We start from the raw sequence: 10,593 nt of genomic DNA, 5'->3' as shown, positions 1-10,593 counted from the left end.
ATAGATAGATAGCTAGATAGATAGATAGATAGATAGATAGATAGATAGATAGAACAACGGATGGATGGATGGATGGATGGATGGGATGACAAAGATAGAACGATAGAACGATAGATAGATAGAACGAACGATAGAACGATAGAACGATAGATAGAACGATAGACAGATAGATAGATAGATAGATAGATAGATAGATAGATAGATAGATAGATAGATAGATAGATAGAACAACTGATGGATGGATGGATGGATGGATGGATGGGATGACAAAGATAGAACAGTAGAACGATAGAACGATAGAATGATAGAACGATAGATAGATAGATAGATAGATAGATAGATAGATAGATCATTTCCCAGAATGCATTATTGTGTTGAATTTCTTTGAATTGCAGTTCAGTAAATTTGTTTTCCTGACGTTCCAATTTAAATGAATGATACAGATAAACCATTATATGAGTTATGCAGGTTAGTGTTTAAAGTAGCAGTACTCTACTTGCCTACAGAACATCTTCCCTGGTGACTGTACTGTGGTTCGCCCACCATGCTGCTGACATCATCCAGCAGTGCCTTGGTCATATGTGACACTTTTCTTCTCAGATTACCATACACGCTGCGGCCGACATTGTGCAGAAATCCATGTCTGAAGTTATCCAAGCCCTGCAGGAGGGCAGGATTACGCTCCGCGAACTGTACTGCCCTTTCTCCTGCGCTTGACCTCGACAAAGCCTGAAGAAGCAGAGCCTGCATAGAAGCAAGGCTCTCCGAATCAGTGCCCGATTGGTTCAACAAGAACTGCTCCTCACGAAACACCTCGGGTGGCACGAGGAAGGGTTTAAAACGTCCCGAAGAGTGTGCGGCATCTCTTTGATTGTTTTCCACACTCATAGGGTGCAGACTGACCTCAGGTTTCCAGTTCCTGGTCTCCATGAAGCTGATGAGCTGCTCAAGCCAGCTCAGGTTGAAGGCACAATCATTTCGTCCTTTAAGGACACAGATGAAACCCTGGAGACCTGCGACGGCCTGGCCGTACGTCCCACTGACCAGAGCTTGAAAAACAGTTTCGAGCAAAGCACTGATAGTCTTCCAGTTCTGGGAAATGAAAGTCAAGATGGGTTTTTGGGGCTGACGTTCAGTGAGGGTTAAAATGCTTTGCACCAGCCTCAGAAGTCCATCCCAATGTGGGCTGCCCCGGAGCGACAGAAACATATCCTGAAGCCTGAAAGTGGGTCGCGGAGGACTCTTCTCATCCCATAATCCGAGCGACACTTCCCTTCCGGTCTGAAGAAGAGAGTAGAGCAGGTTTTCCCAAACCTGGTCATCACCAAAAGGTTGCTGCCGATCATCTAATTCTGCACTCATCTCTTGCAGATACATGGAGATGTTATACAGGAATCCTGAGAGCCTGTTTCTATCGAAGGCTTTGTTTAAAGACAGGAGACTCTTGCTTTTCCTTGGCAGGACACCTAGAGATTTGAGGCCTCCCATGATGCTCCTCACTATGGAATGAATTTGTTGATCTTTCTGTCTTTCTGCTGGTGGTTGTACTCTGTGTGGGTTCCATCCTCCACCCTTCCTCCATATCTCAACAAGCTCTTTCAAAATCGCCTCCTTCTGGTCCTCTTTATTGCTCGCTAAAATGAGAGAAACATTGATAGAAGTTAGAGTGTGAAACAAATTGAGTCATTGTACAAACAACAACAGGAACAGCCAGTATTGTCTTACCTCCAGCAATGGCTGATAGTTGTTCCAGTATAAGCAAAATCACTACAATTCCCAACTTGCCCATCCTAAGTTCCATTGCCTCAAGGTAGAATGGACAAAGTCATTTTGTTGTCTTTGTAAGACTGCATTTGAGTTCCTTTAGGAGCTGACGGAGACATTCAGAGCGTAAAGTGTCAGACTGTGGAGTGCACATGAAATCTTAATGACTATCCACTGTCACTTGGCTAAACTTTCACAAAGAAAAGTTTGCCACTTTCTAAACTATACAATAGGGTTTTTTTTTTTTTTTTTCAGTAAGAGAGAAAAAAATCTCACCTGAATTTCTCAGATTTGTCTTAAAAAAATACATTTAAATGCTACAACTAAATTTGGATTTCATGCATTAATTAAAAACTACAAATTAGACTAAAACTTACCTATATGCATCTTGTCTCAAAAAACAAAACATAAAATTCAGGCATTTGTAATATACTAAGAAATCAAAGGATTTTTAGTACTTACAAGAAGTTGCATTCCTTTAATCCCGTCAGTATCTATGAAAATAGGACTGTGCTTGAGTGTGAGCAAATTCTTTCTCTGTCCTTCTCTCTACATCCTTCTCTCTCAGCATTTGTCACTTTTAGATCCGCTCCCCCTCCCAGTCTTTGAGATTCAATTGGATCCTCAAAAGCCACAGCTTCATGTTTCAGCGACATCGTCCCATCATGTGCCAGCTGACTGTGTGCTGGAGTGAGAGGCCAGAGGCTCAGGGATGTAATATGAGAAAAGAGAAAGGCCAAGGAACTTTAAGAGGGTATACTCTTGTATCACAAGGCAATTTCATAGTAATTAAGATTAAAGGAGTTACAAAGGTAGGTCATTACTTTCGACTGAGGCTAAAACAGGGCACAGTAGATATACAATAGATAAAGCACTTTCAGATAATGCTGCATAATAAACAATCAATTGTATAATCATTCTTTCAAAGTCTTCTGATGGAAATGTTGTATCATGTATCATGTATGGTGATGTTTGAGAATTATTTATACACTACAGTATATGTAAATCTATAATATCATAGTATTTATTAATATTTTGAATATATCATTCATTTTCATTTTAGCCATTGTTATGTGCTTTTGTCATTTCTATTTGTTATGTTGTATTTCTATTTAGCTTTAATTTATTATTTATTATTATAATTTTATTATTATTTTAGTTTTAGGCATTTTTAAACTTCAACTTATTTTACTTCAATTAGTTGCCAAGGCAACATGTCTAATTTTCAGTTTTATAATAACACTTACCACCAGTGTTATTTCAGTATTTTTATACTATTTTTTATACTATACAGTATACTATTACATTATTTAATAATGTTTTGTATTAGCTTTTTCATTATTTTGTTTCATTTTATTTTAACTTTTAATTATTTTGTTATCTGCTTTTGTCATTTTTATTCATTTTTTTTATATTTCTACTTAGCTTTTTTATTTATTTCAATTTGAGTTTAGGTATTTAAACTCTAACTTAGTTTAATTCATATAATTTCCAGGGCAACACTTCTAGCTTCATTCTATTGTAGTACTTATTGTTTACTTATGATTGTTTTGAATTTGAATACATTTTTAAATTATTATTTTTTATTTTAATTTTAGTTCAAGTTTTTGTTTTGTTATGTGCTTTTGTCAATTTATTAGGTTTTTGTTTTATATTTCTACTTTTTATTTCAGTTTAAGTACTTCAGCTTAAACTTATTTTAATTCATTTTAGTTGCCAAAGCAACACTTCTAACTTTTAAGTATTGCATCTAATTTTTTTATTTTATTTAAATGAAACAAAAAAAGTCAACTTTTTTTTCCTGAAAGGCTTGCATAAAGCACTTAATCATAATTTAATCACTATGAGCCCTACTTTATTCTTCAATCTGACATCTCATGAGGTAATTTTCACCTGTGCCAAAACTGACATAAAGCGGTACCCTTGTCCTGGTGGGTATTGTTTTACTTATGTGGCAGCCAGCAGGTCGCCTACAGCTGTCATAAAACAAAAGTGTCCCTTAGCCACTGTCAGCACACAATCAGGCCCTTCACCGATGTTCAAAATCATCTCGCTCTTGTCTGAGGCCTGTCTACAGCAGCTGAAACCCGAGTGGATTGAGTGAAAGGCCTAGCACAGCCTCCCCACAAGCCTTTTAATTCTGTGTTGCTGTCGCCTGCAGCGGAACAATAACTTCCTCTTGTATTATTGATGCCTGAGGGAGCGGCGGTCACTCGGCAGCATGGAGCTCAGTTGGCTGCAGGAATATTAAATGAGAAACTTTACTCCTCATGCCTCTGACTAACTCCACTCAAATCACGCACAGCGGTGAGCTTGTTTGTTATCTCTGACGTGCATATGACTAAACTATGTTCAAAAATACAGTTAAGGAAAAAATCTTAGGTGCTGTCTGACTGGATAACTGTGAATTGTATATGAAAACAGTCAAAGGAGCTCACTGATCCAATGTAGACAAACTCCAGACATGAGCCTTAGCTTAAGTCTGTCTCAACTTATAAAGGCATGTGAGACGAAACACAGTACCAAAGCATCTGGTCCAGTGCAACATACATGATACATGATTTTGCATTTCACTCCCCCCCAAAATAATGTCTTGTTAGACATATATACGCTACATATATATTTACTCACCAAACATTTTTAGGCCCTTATTTTCACACCTCTGAATCATTCTTCTCTGTCTGGTTGGGACAATTAATTCCTGCGTACCTAAAATAATACTATGAAAAAGTATTTTAAGAACCATTTGTTCCAGTGGGGGGAAAAGACTAGCAATCCACATGCTTATAGTAGCCTATATATAGTACTTAAGTTCCATATATTTTGTTTGTTTGGTTTCATGCACTTGCAGGTTCAAATTTTGACACTCAGAGAGCAATCAAAACTAATTCAAGAAAATACATAAATGATATCACAAAAAAAAAATACGACAAAAGCAAGCAGCTTGTAGAGTGTATTAGGCCTCAAGTATGTCTTATCTTTTTTCTTAATACTGTTAATACAAAACATAAGAATTCAAATTCTTAATAATATCACAAATAACTTATTTAAGTTAGAATAACCTCTTGTCTTGACTAAGGTGTCTTAAATCCAAAAAGGTAGGATGTTTAATTAATTAAGTGGATTGTTGCAATTATTAAGCAGGGCAACATAACACTTGTTATATAATAGCCTACTACAATTTTTTTATCATCTAGCACGTAAATTGTCTTAATGTCATTAAACTAAAACATCTCACGCACTTTACATTAAAAATGCTACTTAAGTTTACATATTTAGCCTACCAGTGTAACGCACTGACAAAGCAATCATATGGGTTGAATACAATAGTTTACAATCAGACAGACAACAACAAACCCTGTTAATTAATATCTAAGAAAATGTTTAATCTTCTTAAGAAAATATTTGGGACGGTAAGGATCAACGACACGCACGATTTTGTTAAGAATTACACTTAAGAACATTGTTACAAACTTCAGAATCTTGAAAACTACAAAGCGTCGACGCGGCTTGGGCTGTTTTTGCTTTTATACAACAGTTCCATCAACAATTAGTTAATGTTAAGCACTTAGCCTACATTTGAGACTTTTTTTATCTGTTTTCGGGCGAAAATATAGTCTAGTTCCAAACAAAGCCACAGAGAACCATTGCAACACACTGTGTAGTATTTCGTTTCTGAATGATTCAGTAGTGTCTTTTGAGCAATTACAGATTTAAGGAATGATTCAGTGACTCATACATGAAGTTCCGCTTCTGGATAAAACAACATTAACGAACCGTTTAAATGAACGATTCAATTACTCACTCATAAAGATTCGTTCTTAAACGAGTCAATCAACGTTTCTGAACAAATCGGTTGAATGACTCACTCGTAAAAACAGTCACTTGTCGCCACCTACTGGTGTGTCGATGTAAAACGATCACGTAGATCAGTGGTTCCCAGTTAAAATGGTTAAAATGTACTGTACCTAAAAGTTAAATAAAACTGTACTGTACTTAAATGTAAAGTAAAAAAAATGTATAGTACTTGATCAAAAAACTTTAACACAGGCGTCGTTTAGCCACCTTGCAAACTTTTAAAAAGTGTTTTAACACTTTTATAATAATTTATAATTTAATTTATATTTAATTCAGTGATTCCTCTGCGTACCACTGGAGGAAGCCCGCACTTTGGGAGTCAGTGACATAGATTATTCACAGCCGGACAGTCTGTCTGGTGAAAAGTCTCAGCGCTGTTGGTTGAAACGCTGTAAAAAATTTAAAAAAAGAAATACATTTATTTTCGGCCTAAGGATGGGAAAGGACTGGTCAGCCCTATTGGTCACGAGTAAAAGATAAAGAATAAAATATGAAAAGTAGGCTACTATTGAAAGAACACTGTAACTCAACCAGACTTCCCAGAAACTCCTCTAGTAAAATAAATAAATAAAATAGAAACCAAGCAGTGACTATTCTATATTTTACAACAGTGCTATGACTAGTTCCCTCCCCCCCCCACAGTCACAAGGCAGTCATGTGCGGGTTAGTCATACCGGGAACCGCAGCTCTATGCCATGCAGTCAGAACTAACTAAACACCCTTGCATTGAAGTAACATAATATTCACACAGGGGGCGCTCAGTGGCTCAAAAAATACAAAATAGACTCTTTAAACACGTTCGGATATTTTATTCTAGACGTTAGTCTATTAATAATCTCACTTTGTTTCAAAAATAGTAAATATATTTACGGAAAGTTTGATATTTCAGTAGCGTTACTTGCTAAATTTGGGCGTCGAGCGAGCAAATCAAGCCGGAAGTAGACGTCATAGCCCAAGGGGCGGAGCGAACGACTGACAAACATGCATCAGAATGAACCTCTGTAAACTATCATAAACTACAAATCATGGGGTTCATCTTTCAAAGACAGCGCTCTATATCGAAATACATATATTTTACTAACCAGTGTTTGGCAGAGGCGTCTGTCCTCTCTCGCTAGTTTCATTTTTTTAATGAATTTATGGCCGCTATGGATTACCTGCTGCAGGTGAAAGTTGGAGCTCTGGTTGGGCTGCTGATCCTAACTTTGTTTTTTGGTTTTATCCCAGCGCGGATGAAATGGTTTCAAGTCTCTAGTGGAACAGGTAAATGATCATTTACGTTTTTTTATGGTGGTCATCAATTTTACTGTACTATACGTGATCCTTTCAGTCATCTGTCGCCTCCTCCCAGCCTAAGCATGTTTATTTACTGTATGTACACATTATTATGTCGTGCCTCTGCTCGTTATTTGTGTTTAAGAATGTATGTTCATGTATGTATGTGCTTAATGTACTGTATATGTGTACCACACATAAGGAATTTGCCCAGTCTTGGCTTCATACAAGTACAAACACATGAGAGTCAGGTGAAAAGGACAGCTAGATGATTTTTTTCTAAAACTTGCATTTTACTCACAGATGGACATCAGAGTGGAAGTGAAACTGGCGTTTGAACATTGTTAAACAAGCAAAAACCTCTGCAAAACATGAATTATGACCACAACGGTCAGAAACAGCCTAAGGATTTTACGAACAATCAAATATATGTATGCTTTTGAACGCAGTCTTCACCTTAGACACAGATAGATGTCACAAATAATTGCTGGTGAAACCAGAATAGGATGTGGATTTCACACGGTTATTAAGCTAGTTATCAGGTTTTCAGTTGAGTTAAATGTCATCAGTGCTTTGGATAGATAGTTTTGAAATTGTAGGGCTCTGCTTTATCAAGTGGCTTAATGCAATTACAGTTATACTTGATACTTTAGGTTGTGGCATGGGTAAATAAAATGCTTATGCATTGCTTAGTTACGATGAGTTTTTCATTATTTTCGGGTATTTGATTATAATCTCCTCTTTTACTTTGGCTGATTAGCTAACAGGAGTGATTAGAGAAAGACTGTACCATTGACATCAGTCAACGGCACCATTAATCAATGTAACGGGACTTTGATTTGTTTTTCTCTGTCTCCAGTGACCCACAGGGCCGTGCTGAGTTTTGTGAGCTGCTTCGCGGGTGGCGTCTTCCTGTCCGCCTGTTTGTTAGATATCATCCCAGATTACCTTTCCGACATACATGAAGAGCTACAAAAGCAAGGCCTTGATGTGAGCTCACCGAATATTGGAATTGCTCTGTTAAATGCAGTCTGTTCCTGTAATTCCTATTTGTTTCTAATGCCACTTCTCCTCATCATCCAGGAAGGCTTCCCGCTTGCAGAGTTCATCATGGCGTGTGGCTTCTTCACAGTCTTGATCTTGGAAAAGATAGTTCTGAGTTGCACAGAGGGCCACAGAAATGAGGAGACGGCTCCTCTTTTAGCTCCTGCAGGTAACGGACATGCCCATGGACATCACTCGCTGAATGATCTGGAAGGGAGCGGTCACCACGTCCACGTGGATTTTCACGCGCACTCGTCCTTCCGCTCCTTCATGCTCTTCCTGTCTCTCTCTCTCCACTCGGTGTTTGAGGGTTTGGCCATTGGCTTGCAGACCACAGACACGAAGGTGATTTATTGAGTTTTGTTTTGTTTGACAGCTCCCTGTTGAGTCACTGTGCTGACCTGGTTAGAAAGCTGATAAAAGTTTTGGGTTCAAAGGTTTACAGGTTAAATATTTAGCATCATGACTTCAAATCATGCTGTTTATGTAGGGTGTTATCCTGTGATGCCAAAACACTTTAAATTCACTAAACACTTTAAAAATGTTAAAGGAGAGGGTTCACCCAAAAATGGAAATTTTCATTATTTACTCACCCTCGTGTTTTTTCTGTGGAACACAAAAGAAGATATAAATGTAAAGTCCGTTTTAATAACAGAAAACAGGGCTGCACAATTTGCAAAAACATCTAATAGCGATTTTATTCATATGTGACCCTCTCTGTGAAATCCAGGCTAAAGTCTCTAAATCTAATTATGAGATAACAAGCATCAAAGTTTGATTTCAACCATTAATTTCACTATGATTTCAATCTTTGACATGGCCTTACTCAGTCAATATTAAAGATGTAAAGGTTACATTTTCACTGAATGTTCTTTGCCTTATGAAGGATGATTTTATGTAGAAAACAGTAAATCACAAAAACGACTTTAGCTGGGTTTTCACAGCCAGTATCACATATTTTCTCTCTTTTTTGTGATTTTAAAATGCAGTTTAAAAAAAAAGCTATGCTTGCTTGTAGAGCTGCACAATTTGGCCACAATTTTGTTTTTATATATCAATGTGACTATAAAATTATTAGTAATGATAATTATTATTACTAAAAAGTTTTTAAACAAAATAAGGAAAGCTACTATTGTAATGTTTCACTATAAAATAAAAAAGTTAAGTGAATAAGAAAACTTCTATGATATTATCATTATTAAACAATTTCAAACAAAATAAGAAACGTTACTATTGTAAAAAAAAAAAAAAAATCAGAATAGCTTCATTTTAAATGGGAAGCGTGTTAAAATTAGTGCTGTCAAACGATTAATCATGATTAATCACATCCAAAATAAATGTTTTTGTTTACATTATATATGTATGTGTACTGTGTATATTTATTATTTATATATAAATACACAAACATACAGTATATATTTTGAAAATATTTACACGTTTATATATTCATATTCTTATATTTTATAATATATATAAATTTATTTGATATATAAACATAACATATTTTTCTTAAATATATACATGCATGTGCTTGTATTGATACATACATAATAAATATACACAGTACACACACATATATTATGTAAACAAAATCTTTTATTTTGGATGCGATTAATCACTTGACAGCACTAGTTAAAATATATTGTGTATCATCATGGCTTTAAGTAAGCCATGATTACGGTAAGTAAATGACAGTTTCTTTTTGAAATCTATTTAGATATAAATATTAGAATCACAGTTTTTATAACTAGCCATTTGTGTATAATAATTACACTTGACCTTTAAAGTCAATGAAAAGAAAATACTAGGTGACGTTTGATTTTATCAACCAGGAATTGACCTATGTGGTGGTGTTTGGGGGGGGCTTGGTGACTTCAGCAAAAAAGTAAAGTTGTTTCATTGGCTTACATTTACATGAAGGCTTGTGAAGACCATTTTGCTTCTTTTGGAATAATGCACAACTGTAATACATGTAATTGGAATAATGTAATGATGAATATAACCTAGTTTGACTTCACTCGTCTCTCTGCTCAGGTGCTGGAGATCTGCATCGCTATTCTGGTCCACAAGAGCATCATCGTCTTCAGTCTGTCAGTGAAGCTGGTTCAGAGTGCGGTCAGGCCCCTGTGGGTGGCGCTCTACGTGGCCGTCTTCGCTGTGATGTCTCCACTCGGCATTAGCATCGGCATCATTGTGATCGAGGCTCAGCTGGAGGCTGGCGCTTTGATCCAGGCGGTGCTGGAGGGGCTGGCGGCTGGGACGTTTGTCTACATCACCTTCCTAGAGATCCTTCCCCATGAACTGAACTCCCCTGAGCGGCCTCTGCTCAAAGTGTTCTTCCTCCTGTGTGGTTTCTCAGTAATGGCTGCTCTGAGTTTCCTGGGCTGAAAAATACTTTGCATTTTTTCGTGTCCCATGGCCAGAAAACTGGAACCTTCACAAACTGCATGTGATTTCAAGGAAACGAAAGGCTCAGTTTGCTTGTTTTTTTTAGAGGAACTGATATTTACAAGCACAAAGATGCTGATGTCTTTAAAAACTTTGACCAGATAATTTATCAGTTTTAAATGAGGAAAAAAAGAAATTTTCCTCAGCACTGAGAAACATAGTATCTGACATGTAAATGGAGTCTTTTACAGATTTTTTTTTTTT

The 10,593-nt window shown here is 36.7% G+C and overlaps 1 protein-coding gene across 1 annotated transcript; it reads left to right on the top strand.

The window, feature by feature from the left end:
• Positions 1–6,568: 6,568 nt before the first annotated feature.
• Positions 6,569–10,584, top strand: LOC107685216 (zinc transporter ZIP1). The gene is made up of 4 exons (XM_016481734.1): positions 6,569–6,885; positions 7,757–7,887; positions 7,981–8,286; positions 9,976–10,584. Exons 1-4 carry the CDS (start codon positions 6,762–6,764, stop codon positions 10,327–10,329), a joined length of 915 nt encoding a protein of 304 aa, XP_016337220.1. The 5' UTR covers positions 6,569–6,761; the 3' UTR covers positions 10,330–10,584.
• Positions 10,585–10,593: the final 9 nt, after the last annotated feature.

This window comes from Sinocyclocheilus anshuiensis, unplaced genomic scaffold, assembly GCF_001515605.1.
Source record: "Sinocyclocheilus anshuiensis isolate Anshui unplaced genomic scaffold, SAMN03320099.WGS_v1.1 scaffold333, whole genome shotgun sequence".
Lineage (NCBI taxonomy): Eukaryota > Metazoa > Chordata > Actinopteri > Cypriniformes > Cyprinidae > Sinocyclocheilus > Sinocyclocheilus anshuiensis.
Note: the sequence above shows the minus strand (reverse complement) of the source record. Positions and strands in the feature narration are given on the sequence as shown.